The following is a 14,998-nucleotide window of genomic DNA, read 5'->3' on the forward strand; positions in this document are numbered from 1 at the left end:
AAAAAAAAAAGATATGAAATCTTCTAGCCAGTTATGGTGGTACATGCCTGTGATCCCTGCACTCAGGAGGCTGAGGCAGGAGAATTGCCATGAGTTTGAGGCCAGCCTGGGCTACATAGTGAGTTCAAATCCAGCCTGGACTACATAGTGAGACCGTGTGTTTAAAAAGATATGAAATCTTCTAATCCATGAACATGACACTTAGTTCTGCTTTAGCTTATCACAGCCATGTTTCATAATTTTCAGTACATAACTCTTGCACAGTTTTTATTAAAATTTATCCCTAGTATTTCATATTTTTAATGCTATTGTATTAGCTTTCTGTTGCGGGGACAAAATACTTGACGCAGGTTAAAGGAGGAGAGATTTCTTTCGGCTCATGGTTTCAGGAGTGTTAGTCCATGGTTTGCCGGCTCCAAGGCACAAACACCATAGTGGAAGGGTGCGGTGGAGGAAAGCTGTTCAACCCATATTTCAAAGCAGTGAGCAGGGGAAGAGCCCAAGAGGAAGGGAGTGGGAGCCAGATACAGTCTCCAAGGTCATGTTCCCAAGCCTCCCCTCCAGACACAGCCAGAAGGTGCAGTGAGGACAGAGAAGTGAAGAGCTGATGTACGTTCTTTTATCTGATTGGCTCCTAAATTATGACTGAAGTTCAATCATGATAGCCAATAGTACTGACTTCAGCCAGAGAGCAGCTGGAGGGAAAGCCTACCTTGCTGCTAGACACGAATTGGTGGCCTTTGCTTTCCATTGCTGTGATGGGTGTGATCCCCACCTTACAAGCTGGTGGCATGCCCAAGCCTTTCCCAGGGATTCTGGGAACACCCTGTATAGGATCCTCAGGGTCATCTCTGGCTCTAAGTTCCTTCTTGGCTGTCCTGCAGGCTGCACCTGTATCTGTATCCTGCACCTATATCTGTATCCTGCACCTATATCTGTATCTGCTGTGTTTTGGGGGATACATGAGTAGGCCACAGCCCCATTTCCCTTGATGCCCTTTACCTACTCTAAGGGGCCTATGTGATACACATTTATGGGAGATTTTGGGAATGGACTGCACTGGAGAGAAGGATTACATTGTAGAATCACTGTCTGGACAATTTAAAAATGAGTCTTACATCTCTGTTCTTAAAGAGCCTCCCCAGCTGGGTGTGGTGGCGCATGCCTGTAGTCCCAGTACTCTGGGAGCTGAGGCAACGGGATCACTAGTGGGGGCCAATTATGGGCTATTTATTTAGTTTTGGATTTTTTGAAGCAGGGTCTCACTCTGTAGCGCAGGCTGGCCTTGAACTCATTTCGATCCTCCTGCCTTGGCTTCCCAAGTGCTAGGATTACAGGTGTGTCCTACCATGCCCAGCTGACCTGGGCAATTTAGTGACATAGTAAGACCCTGTCTCAAAATAAAAAACAGGGCTGGGGATGTAGCTCCATGGGAGGCCCCTGGTTTCAACACTCTTAGTATTAAAAAAAGAAAAGCCTCCCTAGATACTCACCTAGAGAGGCTTTAGCTTCCGGCCACATTGGTAATTGTCCCCTTTTCTTCTTCTCTTTGTTCTTCCACAGCCCCAAATTCCAGCTCATTTCTTAGGCAGAGCTATTTAGCCATCTTTGTTTTTTTCCTCCTCAGCGCCTCACCTTCTACCCTCAGGGAGCCTCTAAAGGTATTTTCCTAAACAAAGACACTTCCTTCCCTAAAAGGAATTCTGCTGCCAGCTGATAAAATAATAACTCTCCTTATCAGCTACAACAACAACTAAGTTGCCAAACAGTGCTTATTCTTGGGAGATCAGACATTAGTTGGGCCTGGTGGTCAATGGGAGGAGTGACCAGTCAGGCGCCAGGTGTGGTGGCGCACACCTGTAATCCTAGCACTAGGGAGCTGAAGCAGAAAGATTGCTGAAAGTTCGAGGCCAGCCTTGGATACATAGTGAGTTATAGGCCAGCCCAGACTACACAACAAGACCCTGTCTCAAAAGACCAAGAAAAATGAGGGAGCAGTCCAGACTCCTGGAGACTTAGGTTTGCCGCCATTATCTCACCGCTGGGTAGTCTGATCTGTGACTGGCTGAGTAGACTTCTGGGCTAGAACCTGAACTCAGATCTCAGTTCATTCAGGCACCTGTTTGGGGAGGTTTACAAAAATGGAAGGTGTTCCTCGTTAGTCAGGCGAGCACTTTTGGGGATGAACTTGGTGTTCTGAATGAAGGACTGAGAGACCTGGGTCACTGAGCAGATGGGTTTCACAGAAGTGCGGGAGAAGATCAACTGTGAGCAGCTGTTTCCTGCGCTGAGGCTGAAATGCCCAACTCCTGAGAAGAGCACCAGGACTGGCCGGCAGGGTGGGCTGCTGGGAAGCCCCCAGAAGGTCTTCTATCTGCCGCTCCTCCTTTCTCATCCACCTGCGCCCTCGTAAGACCCAAGCCCTCTCCTGACCACCCTGGGAAGCCATCCTGGCAGCACACACCACTGAATTCTCTCCTGGGAATCTCGCTCAGTTATTCTCTGCTGTGCACTGGATGGGTTGCCTTGCAACTTTGTCAATTCTGACCCAGAGTCAGAAACACATTTTTTACTTTGCTCCTCTCTCTCTGGGGAGGTGAGGGGTGGGGGAGGTGAGACAGGGTCTCACTATGTAGTCCAGGCTGCCCTCAAACTCAAGAAAATCCTCCTGCCTCGGCCTCCTGAGTGCTGGAATTGCAGGCAAGCACCATCTCTCTCTTTCATTCTCTTACACACAAACGCACACTATGAAAACTCTATGACTTCATTCTATCTCTCCAAGGCAGTTAGCCCCCCAGGGGTGTCCGTGTTAGACTCCATTCCCAGGGAACAACTTGAGTAAATGGCTTTTGCCCATTTGCCTCACACACGTTACACCTGTTACCCTTCTCCACGACATCAGACATGCTCTTCCCTCAAGGCCTTTCACCCTCTAGGGGGAAGGTAAGAACGCAGGCCTGCCCTTCGCCTTTCCAAAGCTTAGAAACCCTGAGCGGTAACTTCCGGCCCCCAACTTCCGGTGCGTAACTTCCGGTTCCCCATCTTCCGGTCCCCACACCAGTGCATTTCTATCTGATCGTATCAATGGCACAGACCTCCCGTCATTGCCCAGCAGATGTTAATTGAAAATTAGCAAAAGAACACCATTCTCCTGTTTCATATCATTAATTAAACTTCTTCCATTCCATATGGCCTTAAACTCTCAGGCATTTTAATGATCCAGTTGTAGATATGTGTGGTACGGGAGGCGGTGGGTGGATTCTGCAGTTTCCAATCCAGCCTGTGGTGTTCATTGCCCAGGTGGATCAGGATTACTGATAGCGAGAATGCATGAATATACAAATAGTCAACCCTCGACTTTTAAGTTTCTAAAGATTTTTAAAAGTCCACAGCTGAAGCAGGTACAGCGGCACATGCTTGTAGTGCTAGCTACTCAGGAGGCTGAGGCAGGAAGATAGCAAGTTTGAGCTCAGGGTGGGCAATTTAGCAAGACCTTGTCTTCAGCTATTTAAATGGGCTGGGGATGCAGCTCAGGGGTACAGCATTGTCCTAGCACATTGGAAACATTGGCTGGGCTGGATCCTCGGCACTGCAAAAAGTTGAATAAATAAATTAATTAAAACTTATGGCTGAGGCAATCGTCTTAAAAGCCAAGGCTTTTGACTTAAAAAGAAGAAAGAGCTCAATGCCAGAGAAAGTAGGTCATAAGGTTTATGTCACAAGCAGCAGGTTGTGAAGAGATAGGTGAAAGCCAGTGTACCCCCCAACACACACACACCCCAAAAGCCGTATAGGGGATGGGACCACTGGGAGGAGGAGTTGGGGATTGGAGTATACCTGGAAGAGTCATGTGAAGCAGTCATCACCAAGAAGCTGAAGGGGTTGAGTGTGTAGGTAATCTCAGCACTCCGGGAGGCTGAGGTAGAAGGATATATAAAGTTCAAGCCAAGTCTGGGCAATTTAGCAAGACTGTCTCAAACTAAAAAATAGGAAATAAATTAAAAGCTCCAGGGATGTAACTCAGTGGAAAGATATTCAATCCTCAGTACCACAGGAGGAAGAGGAGGCAAGGAGGAGGAGGCAGAGGGGCCGGCGATGCCCACTGGCGTCTGTTGCCACAATGGTCTGTGTCAGGATCCACAGGAGCTATGCATCTGGCAGGGGAGGTGGGCCGGGGGAGCCACGGGACTGCTCACGCATTCTACCACCGGTGAGGGAACCCCCCTCTTCTTTTTTTTTTTTTTTTTTTTGTGGTTTTTCTCCGGTACCGGGAACCGAACTCACGACCTTGCACTTGCCAGGCAGGCGCTTTGCTGCTGAGCTAAATCCCCAGCCCCACACCCCCCTCTTCTGTCAGAGGAGCTGTGAAGAGGGAAATTCTCGCACCCAGCCCTGATGAACTGAACTGAAGAAGCCCGAGTTTGTGTCCCAAGAGAAGCAATCATGGCCATCCCAAGCTGAGGTGGGAGGATCGCCACCAGTTCGAGGCCAGCCTGGGCTACATAGTGAGATCTTGTTGCAAAAAACAGAGATTAGAATTGAATTGAATTGAATTTATTCCATCACCCACTTACCCAGAGATAATTGCTACTGGTCGTCTCAGTTCTTCTAGGCATTCCTGTCTGTCTGCACATAAATTTTAATTATGATCTAGAGTGTGACCTCTCTGAGATCAAGAATTATATTTTATTTATTTCTTTAGCTCCAGTACCAAATACAATAATGGATACATAAATGATGTTTAATCTGTATTTCATTAATCGATTTTTTTGTTTTGGTTTTTTGAGATGGGGTCTTCAGTCAGCATTCCAGGCGGGCTTTGAACTCAATATGTATTGGAGAAGTAGGCACTCGTCCTGCCTCAGCCTTTTGAGTGCTGAGATTACAGATGTGTGCCACCATGCCTATAGCTTAATTAGTTAAATTTTGTACGACTTGTTTGGAATTGAAATCAGGGGCTTTCTACCACCAAGCTATACCCTCAGCCCTTTTTTATTTTTTATTTTGAGACTGGGTCTTGCTAAGTTTCCAGGCTGGCCTGGAATTCACCATCTCCCTAGTTTAACCTCTGGAGTAGCTGACATTATAGGCATGTATCACCCGGCCCAGCTTGATTAATTAATTTTTGAATGAAAACTGTCTCAAAATCCCAGTAGGCCAAGAAAAAAGAATCTATTTTCAATTATTACTGCAAATGACTTTTGGACACTGTGACTCTCAGGCATCCTAAGGAGCTGGTCAGGGGAGATTAGGGCAGGAAATCCCTGGGGGTTGAGAGGGAGAGTTTTGAATCCTTCTGCTAAGAAGCCCCAGCCAGAGCTGGGCATGGTGGTGCATGCCTGTAATGCTAGCACTTGGGAGTCTGAGGCAGGAGGATTGCCATGAGTTCAAGGCAAGCTGGAGCTACCTAGTGAGATTAAGGGAAGCCAAGCCCCCATCAGGTCTTCAGGTGATAAATAACATCTTCTAAGACTTTGTCTCTTCCTCTTTCATGTATCGCAAAGCGCCTTTGCTAGGCGAGGTGAAGCCAGCATGCTTCCAGGTCCAGCATGTGATAGGAGTGGTTTACAAGAGAAGTATAAACCCCCTTCCATTCTTTCACATCATAGCTCTTCCTTTTCTCTTCAGGCTCTCTGACCACCAGCTCCCACCTGGGGAGCAGAGAGCTCAGGGGATGGTCCTGTTTCCCTTACCAGCCACTTCCTAGAGCTGGGGAGCCAGGACTGGGCAGAGGTCTTGCCCGGACCCCTGCCCCTGCCCATCCTTTTCTGCCATCTCCCTTACTTTCCAGTTCCTTCTTCTGCTGCCTCCTCAGCCCCAAGCCTCATGGAACTGCAGACTCTCCAGGCAAAAAGGGCCCCTCCCTGTCATCATGATCCATGTGGGAAACTGCTCAAGGTCACAGAGCAGAGCTGGGCAGGGCTGGGCTGGGCTGGGAAGTGAGCCCGAGCCTCCTTCCAGTTCTCCAGGCACAGAGCCCAAACTCTGTAGCCTCCAGTGAAAGAGGGGAGCCCGCACTGCCTGTCCTGGGGACAGGTGATCCATAGTGGCCTCCTGCTCCTCCTGCTCCTCCTGCTCCTCCTGCTCCCCCTTCTCGTCTTCCTCCTCCTTCCTCCTCCTGTTCTTCCTCCTCCTCCTGCTCTTCCTCCTCCTCTTCCTCCTGCTTCTGCTCCTCCTGCCCCTGCTTCTCCTGCCCATGCTCCTCCTGCCCATGCTCCTCCTGCCCATGCTCCTCCTGCTCCTGCTCCTCTTGTTCCTGCTCTTCTTGTTCCTCCTCCTCCTGCTCCTGCTCCTCCTGCTCTTTCCGCTTCTGCTCCTCCTGCTCTGCTCCTCCTGCTCCTCCTCCTCCTCCTCCTCCTCCTCCTTCTCCCTCTCCTTCTCCACCTCCTCCTCCTCCCCGTCCTCCTCCTGCTCCTCCTCCTCCTCCTCCTCCTCCTCCTTCTTTGGGATCTCAATCCTCGCTGCTGTCTGTGCCTGCTTTGCCTTGATTCTTTGGTGCCCCTGGCTGGGTCATGAATTCTGGGGTGGGGCAGAGGAGCAGTGGAAGGGGCCCAGCTCAGAACAAATAGGCTTGATAGGAAGGCCAGAATCTGCCACCTGCTGGCTGGATTCAAGTTTCTAGCAAATTCTTCTGGTCTTTCAATATTGCTGTGATCACTGTGACCTTGAAATCCAAGCTCTCTGTCCTCAGGGACCCCACCTCCCTCCTCCCACTGAAGTCCCAGCTGTTAACCCCATTCACACCAGCAGCCCACCCAGGAGGCAGGGGCTGTGCGTGATGCTGGCTGCACTGAGGGGATATTCCAGGCAGTGTGACAGGCAGGTGTCAGGGAGGGGCTGGGGACACAGGACTGGAGCTTCTTATGACCTGCAGATCGAACCCTGTAGATGGCCATCTCCTCTCTCTGAGTAGGGCTGAACCCTTTGTACTTGTGGCTGAATTCAAATTCCAAGGGAAGATCGGCTGCAGGTTGTTCCCAAATAGGAAACACATGGAGGACCAGGAGCTTCTGCCAACCTCCCCATTGGGGACTGTCTCCTCCCTACACTGCAGGCCTGCCGGCCCCAGAGGGATCAAGTAATGCTTCCTCTGGCCAAGGTAAGTGTCTGTATCTGTGCCATCACCACAGTCCTTCCAACACGAACAGGGGGCAGGGCTTGGAGAGCTTTTCAGCATGACGACATTTCCCAGAGTGAAGGAGCAGCCACATCCTACATGGCTCATGAGCACTTGGGATGCCCTCCCAGAGCTAGGAGAATCTAAAAACACCTGAAGCACACTGGGTGTGGTGATCCTCCTGCCTCAGCCTCCTGAATGCTGGGATTACAGGCATGCAGCACCACACTGGTCCTCTCCTACATCTCTAGGGACTTAAAGCTGTGTGTAGGCTACACCCTAACTGGCAGAAGATCAGCGTAACAGACCAGGCTCAGAATCCACCCTGGCATATGAAGAACTGTAAGGGTACAGACAGAAACAGGGAACTGGTGAGTCACTTACCAAGTGCAGTAAGGGGAAGTGAGCTGCTGGGATTGGAGGGAGAGCAAGGTGGACCCTGAGCTGAGATAATTTACTGTAATAAGCAATTGAATGACAAGCTGCCTAGTGAGCCCAGAATTGAGGACAGGGGAACTGAGGTACTGATGTCAGGGACCCGGCTCCATCTTCCCCAGCATCCGAGAAGCAGCTTCTGAGCTCCAGGCTTCCGATGAACTCAGTTTCCTTCAAACCCAGGCTTTGTGAATTGCTGGGTCCTGTGGGAAGCTGCCCTCCACTTCCTTTTGCCTGGTGGACTTGTTTGATCACCCATGCTACACAATGGCCTGGTCTTGGGGACCTCCCAACTGCTGCCACAACAGGAACCTCAGATGTCAGGCCAGGAAGGGACCTTAGGGATCATCCCCACCCCTCACTGTACACAAGGGGAAAATCTGTGTAGAGAGAAAAAGTGGCTTAGTCTGTGTCACATAGCCCACCCCTGCGGCCTCTCGCTTCCTCCTATCCTATCTTCCTCTGTCTGTCCTGGGCTCTTCTGAGCAGCCTCAGGTCACCAGCTTGCAGCCTGCCCACTCTTCCCTCGGGCAGTCCCGCCTTGGAGCAGGGGCACAGGCTCACACTACCCCTGAGACATGATGGGCCCCGCTGTCCTCTTGGGACAGGACAGGCTCCGCCCAGATCTGGGCTTCCTGTGGCCCTGGACCCAGCAGATCCACATTTCCAGGGCCGAGTGACCTTCCTGAGAACCAGAACAGCAGAACATGTAGAGCAGCCTCAAAGATCCACTGAGTCAGGAGTGTGGAATTGTGTTTCATCACCCGCGGATCACATTTGGACATAAGACGTTGGTCTCTCCAGGCCCCAGACAGCTGCTGAATAACTGGGACCAGTAGATCTCAACTGGGGCTGATTTTGATAACTCAGGGCACACTGGGTAATATCCGGGACATTTTTGGTTGTCATAAATGAGTGGGGTTGGTACAGCATCTGACTGGCAGAGGCCAGGGATTCTGTAAACATCTCCCAGTGCGCAGGATAGCACACTCCTCCCTGCAAAGAAGCATCTGGCCTGGAAACACCAACAGTGGCAAAATGAATGCGAAGTGACTGTGTCTCCCCTGCAGTAGTGCTCAGCTATCATTCCAGAGGCAAAGGGGCCGTGTGTGTGCGTGTGTGTGTGTGTGTGTGTGAGAGAGAGAGAGAGAGGCAGACAGACAGAGATGAAGGATGTTGGTCATCAAAGCACCAAGAGCAGGAGGCACCCAGGGGCCAAATGAGATGGCCATACCCGGGTGTGATAACTTGAAAACATTTTATTTCAATTCTATCCTTGGGAGGCAGCATAAATAATCACAGAAGACCACAAAGGTCAATGGGGAAGAAAAAAAAAAAAGCTCCAGAAGTGAGACAGGTGATGAGAGCTGGTACCGTCTACTGCAAGGAGACCCTGTGCCCTGGCCGGGAGCTGGGGGCTCCTTTCCTGCTCCCCAGGGTTCTCTGTGGACAGGACTCCTGCAGGTGTCCGTGGGAGGGGCAGGCGTGGAGCGTCCCTTGTCTAGCAGTTCCCAGCCAAGAAGAGAGAGGGCGACACTCATTTCTGGATGCCCAGATTCCCCCACACGACCTTTCTGAGAACAGTTCTTCTGGATTCAGCATGGATGGTGAGAGATGCAAAGGGGAAATGAGGAAAGAAACGGAAAGGTGGGGGTGACCGAATGAAATGCGGCATCTTACCGCGCCGTGCACCCTGGGGCCACTTCTCTCTGCGTCCTGGGCTGCGCAGTGGGGCTGAGCTGAGGCTCAGTGGCACCCTAGGGGTCAAAGAACTGAGTAAACTTTAAAGTGCTGTCCGATGGGGGTGGCTGTGGTCATTCTATGTGCGTAAGGCTGAAAGTGGCTGAGGGCGCAGCAGGGAGAGACACACGCGGGTCCCCAGAAGCCATCCGACCCTGCTCTGCAAGCCTAGGGCCAAGCTCCACCCTTCTCGGCCTTGGCTTCTGGAGGAAGAGGCCTCATCTCAGGTGGAACCCCTGGGGGTGCAGAGCCAAAGGTGCAGGCCAGGAGGGTCCAGGGCCACCGAGCGCCCTCAACTGGGCAGTGTGGCACATTGGCACTACTGGTATTGGCTGATGGTAGAGGTGGCTTCAGCCCTCATTCTGGGCAAGCCTGGGGGGGGGTTGGCATCTGGATGCAGGGGAGGGGGCCTGGCCTTGGGGTCTGGACACCCAGGGTCCACGGTTGACCCGCTGGGTGACGTCATACACTGCTCCCCATTGCAATCCTCAGTTGTGTCGTTTGACATATGAGGACGTGAATCCCTACCCTGCCTTGCTCACAAGATCAGTGGGAAAAGGAGGTGCAAGAGCTTTGAAGAGAGTCACAGGAAGGCGAGGGGTCGTTATGGCCTTAGAGAGCGTCCTCTTCGTTCCCTGAAGAGGAACGAAGGAACGAAGGGTCGTTATGGCCTTAGAGAGCGTCCTCTTTGTTCCCTGAAGAGGAACGAAGGAACGAAGGGTCGTTATGGCCTTAGAGAGCGTCCTCTTTGTTCCCTGAAGAGGAACGAGGAACTGGCCCCCCTGCTCCAGTCCCAGTTCTGTCTCCGGGGCCACCTGCTAAGCGGAAGTTAAGGGGCGAGTAGAAACCACGAAGAGATCCACTTGGAGAGCAGCCCTGGAGCTAGCAGTTCTTGGGACTGTTGCGCAAGGGCAAGGATGGGAAGAGACGGGAAGGTGAGTCAGGTTTCCAAGGCTGTTAGGGCACAGCAGAGGCGGGGAGCCCCCGGCCTGAGATCCAGCCCCACGCTGCAGGCCCAGGAGGGACCCAGAGCCGGGGGAGCCCACGTGTCCTGGCAGCTCCTTGGCAGGGAAAAGTTTAAGTCCTAGGTTGAGCTGGGATCCTGCATCCCACTCTGTCCCTGGTCCATGGAGGGCACTCCTTGGGGAGTCCGAGGTCCCGGCCCAGCTGAGGGGAGGCCTGGCTCCTGGGGTGGCTGAGAAGGGGGTGCGGGTGGGGTTCTCCAAGAGACGTTGGGAACTAGGATTAGCGCGAGATCAGGAGGTCAAGGGTAGGCTTCCAGTTGTTGAGGTGGAAGGTGGGGTCCTCGGGCTGGCCCCCCTGCTCCAGTCCCAGTTCTGTCTCCGGGGCCACCTGCTAAGCGGAAGTTAAGGGGCGAGTAGAAACCACGAAGAGATCCACTTGGAGAGCAGCCCTGGAGCTAGCAGTTCTTGGGACTGTTGCGCAAGTTTTTCAGTTCCAGCTGGAGCTGCCGAATGCGGACGTCCTTCTGAGCCAGTTCTTCCTTCAGCCTCCGGATCTCGTCCTGCTGCCGGAAGAACATCCGCAGGAGCTGGGTTGGGAGAGATGGCCACGGAGGCCAGGAGAGAGGTGAGGAGCGGTTCGGGAGGGGTCGCAGACTCCCCACTTTCCCACCTTCCCTAGCTTCCCATCATCCTCGCCTGGCTCCAACTTGTGGGTCCTGCTTCTCCTCCCGAGGTAGGAGAAAGAAAATCCAGCCTTTCTAGCTCCCTGATCCATCCCTTGAAAGGGGTCCAAACCTAAAGATCTCTTTACCGTCCTTTTACCATCCTAAGTGAAACCCTTCTAGTGTTTTGCATTCTCTCTTGGGATTGCATCCATTTCCTTTGCACTGAAGTACATCCCCAGCCCTTTTGAGACAGTTTTTCTAAATTGCTATATTGCCCAGATTGGGTGAAAAAATGCGATCTGCCTGCGTCAGCCTCCTAGCATGCTGGGATTACACGCATGTACCCACACCCGGCTTGCATCTTTCTCTTATTAAGGAGATTCAGGGTACAATATGGAACCTAGTTGTTTCATTTTGTAATGCTGGGGACCTCACGTATACTAGGGACACACTGTACCATGTCCCTAGCTCTAGAATTTAGCTTTTAAAACACAAGACTAGGACAGAAACAGTATAGAGATTTGCTGCAAGGGCCTGGGCAAAGCATAGTATCTTGGTGGGTTCTCACTCAATCGCTCCTTAGGTGGACCAGCTTCTCCATCCCTTCCATGAGACACATCAACAGGTGGTCACAAGCACGGTGACCCGGAAGGCTACAGGTTACACACGGACCCCCACAAACAAGAGTCTAGTGTCACCCACAGCCACTTGTGTTTGTGTAACTCTTGTGTGAATTACATTTGCTATTGTAATTCCGTAATTTTTTTTGAGATAGAGTCTCACTATGTCATCCAGGCTGGCCTTGAATCTGAGGCAATCCTCCTGCCTCAGCCTCCTGAGTACTGCACCACCATGCCCAGCATTTTTGCCCGTATAGTAAGTATCTGTGCTGTTGTGTCTGTCCCAGCCTCAAAACTTCTTTGCATAGATTTTTTTGGTCCATTTTTGTCACAGAGCAGCTTCACTAAGGTATAATTTGTATAATGTAAAATTCACCATCTTTACTAACAAAAAAATTTTAAAAATTCAGCATCTAAGTTACAATTCAATGATTTTTAGAAAGTTACCAAGCCACACAACTACAAATCACACTCTCAGCCCCAAGATCTTATCCATTGCTCCCAGTCTGCTGTGATACTTAAAACTACGGGTACCACCAAGGGCCACATGCTCGAGCAAACTCTTCCCCAGGAGGAAGAGGCCTGGCTTTGGTGTAGAGGAATCCTCATGTCTACCTGGTGTGTGCAGAGATGCTTGGAAGTCTCCCCCAGGTTCTCAGTTGATTCGTGTTCCCAGGCTGATAGCTCAGCGTTCCTTGACTTAAGTTAACACTTCCCAGCCCGCCTCCTCCATACCCAGTGCCACCACTGAGCTCAGGCCTCACTACTGCCCAGCTGTGCTGCTGCAGCAGCTCAGTGCATGGAAGCTGGGGAATAATAAACACCTGTGGCTTTCAGCCATTAAGTTCTGGGGTAATTCATTACACAGCAGTGGATAGCTGATATAGATGGCCTCCTCCTTCCTGGAACACTTTATATAGATCACCTTTTTAATGCACACTGCACTTCCTATTCCCATTTCTCCATGAGGAAACGGACATAGAAAGGTCAGGAACTTTGCTCAGTCACAGGGAGGATATGGAGGAGCCAGGATCACATGCAGATGGCCCCACCCGCCACTTCAGGTCTTGTGTGTGGCCCATGGCTGGGCTGAGCTGAGCTACTCTGGCCTGGGGAAGGTACACTGGAAGGAGATCAGTCAGGGCCCGGCTCTAGGTGCCCCTCTATGAGCTTGGATACACCCCACATGGTACATGGAGCCTTTCCTAAATAGCTAAGCTCCTCCACATGACCAGCGAGTGTCATAGTTTGTTTCTGCCACAGTGTCAGGGAGGGAGGCATGATGTACAACTCCCGAAATGGTTTCTCAAGGAGATGCCAAGTCTGCCTTCATGCATTTGATGGTATGTGCGTGGCCACACCTGTGTGGCACCCCAGCCTCTATTTATTGGGGTCAGAGGCAGTGCAAGCCGTGGGCAGGCTGCTTATGGTATTTGTCACCGAAAGACAAACGCCTCCGAGGGCGGCTGGCTTGCGGGCCTGAAGCCTGTAATTGAAACGTAAAGGTCTCGCACCTCCAGGGCCCATGGAGGCAATAACTTATATCCTTTACCTCGTTCTCTGTCCTGGGTGGGACGTTTTCTAATAAATCTATGCCGTTGACCACGACGCTCTTCTTTTCTCTGATGGGGGCTTTGAACGCCACTTTGGGGGACCGCTTGTAGCCCTCCTTCAGGGACATCAGCACGGGGTCTAGGAAGCAGGAAAGGCGTCACACTGAGCACTGCGGGAGGGTGGCCGGGGCAGGGGCTGCAGGAAGGGGGCACCTGGGGGGCGGGGAGGGCCAGGCCAGGCAAGGGGGTGGCTCTGGCCTCTTCCGTGAGGTACCTCGGTTGATGCCGCCCAGCCACTCGTCCGGGGTCAGCGCTGGCTCCGTGCCTGGCGTCATGGGGTAAATGTCTTCCTGGTAGGAATCCGACTGCAGGGGGCAGCAGCGGGGGTGAGACAGCCCCAGCCAGATCCGCACCCAGGCTGCTTGCTTTCCTGCCTCCCAGCCTTGTTCTTGGGGGGCCTCCCCTTGGCCGCTCCCCACCCACCGTCCCCACAGCAGTGACTCCTGTCTTCCAGCGCAGGTTGGGCCTGAAGCCCCTCCCACAACCAGGCTTCTCTCCTGGACAGCGGTGAGCAAGCCTGGGTTCACACAGGGGGCCCCAGAGCCCCACTCACCCTCCGCGGCACAATCATGGAGATGGGCTCGATCAGACCCTTGAGCGTCACCAGCTTGTAGAAGCGGAACACCTCGCAGGCCGACACGTCCAGCCCGTGCTTGGGCATGACGCCTGCGGGGAGACACATGGCTCCCTGGGGTCCCGGCCAGTGCCCCCTGGTTCCCCTGGCCCCTGCCTTGTGTCCTGTGCCAGGCACGGGCTGAGGTCTGCAGGTGATGACCCATGCAGGGGGCAGAGGTGGCCGGAACTCCGCTCTGGGGAGAGACGAGTAGGGTTTGAATCCGGACTCTGCCCTTTGTAGCTGGGAGGCCTCGGCCACATCACTGACTCCCTGAGCCCCCCTGGGGTGCCACGGGAGGCACCGGGGATGCTTGTTACCCGCCTGGCCTGGTGACACACACAGCTGATACTCAAGAGCCCTACACAGGGCTTGAGGGCTCCTCTGGGATAGAGGCCGCTCTTCTAAATGGGGAATTCTAAGAACTAGGATGAGGTGCAAAGCGTGTTCCCTGGGATATGGAGCCAGAGGTCTGGGTTCGAACACTCATTTCCCTTCTGCCGTGCTGGGGACAGAACCCAGGGCCTCATGCACACCAGGCCAGTGTTCTGCCATGCACCTCCATCCCCAGATCCTTCCTCTGTGTTGTGGATTGTTTGCTGGTTGGTTGGTTGGTTTGTTTGTTTAAGATAAGCCTCTCTAGTCATTCAAACTGACCTTGAGCTTGTGAGCCTCCTGCCTCAGCCTCCCAAGTAGCTGGTCTACATGTTCCAACCCACACACCTGGCTTGGGTGTGAATTCTGTTTTTGCCACTTTGCAGCTCCAGGCCTGAGTTACTTTATTTCTCTGAGCCTTTGAAAAGTGCCTGGCTCTCGATTAATGCTGAGTACAACCCAGCTTTCCCCTCTGCTCCTGGATCCAGCCCTCCCATTTGTACCTTGTTCCACGCTTTTTCCTAAAAGGACACAGGGATGACAGAGTTAGGGAGGAGGAATGGTCATTAGGAGCTCAGATGGCTCTGGGCCCTTTGCTGTTGGGCATCAGAGAAGGAGGGGGGGCTCGCCGAGTCCCTGACGCTGGCCCTTGGATGCCTGTGACACCAGACACACAGAGGGTACAAGCCGGACTCCACTCTAAGGAGGAGCATCACCTGCACAGGCAGAAAGGGGCCACTGGAAGATTTGGCCCACAGGGTGACTGGGACCCCAGAGTGCTCCTGCTGCGTCGCGGGCACTGCCAGGATAGGTGGACAGGAATCAAAGTGCCACTTCCAGACTGAAGAATGCCTG

The 14,998-nt window shown here is 52.6% G+C and overlaps 1 protein-coding gene across 2 annotated transcripts in view; it reads right to left on the reverse strand.

Moving 5' to 3' along the window:
- Positions 1-9,999: 9,999 nt before the first annotated feature.
- The window catches only part of Coro2b (coronin, actin binding protein, 2B), a 50,597-nt gene continuing 45,598 nt past the window's right edge, over positions 10,000-14,998 (reverse strand). Inside the window, exons 8-12 of one of the 2 annotated variants that reach the window (XM_005393674.2) lie at positions 13,709-13,821; positions 13,370-13,460; positions 13,095-13,234; positions 10,679-10,844; positions 10,000-10,140 (exon numbers count right to left, since the gene is read on the reverse strand). In XM_005393674.2, the coding sequence (XP_005393731.1) occupies positions 10,713-10,844; positions 13,095-13,234; positions 13,370-13,460; positions 13,709-13,821 (476 nt within the window). In that variant the 3' untranslated portion in view covers positions 10,000-10,140; positions 10,679-10,712. Of the gene's footprint in view, positions 10,141-10,198; positions 10,845-13,094; positions 13,235-13,369; positions 13,461-13,708; positions 13,822-14,998 lie in introns of those variants that run through there. The other variant, XM_005393673.2, reaches the window with a different exon arrangement.

The sequence above is a fragment of the Chinchilla lanigera genome, unplaced genomic scaffold (assembly GCF_000276665.1).
Source record: "Chinchilla lanigera isolate Chin_1 unplaced genomic scaffold, ChiLan1.0 scaffold00049, whole genome shotgun sequence".
Classification (NCBI taxonomy): Eukaryota; Metazoa; Chordata; class Mammalia; order Rodentia; family Chinchillidae; genus Chinchilla; species Chinchilla lanigera.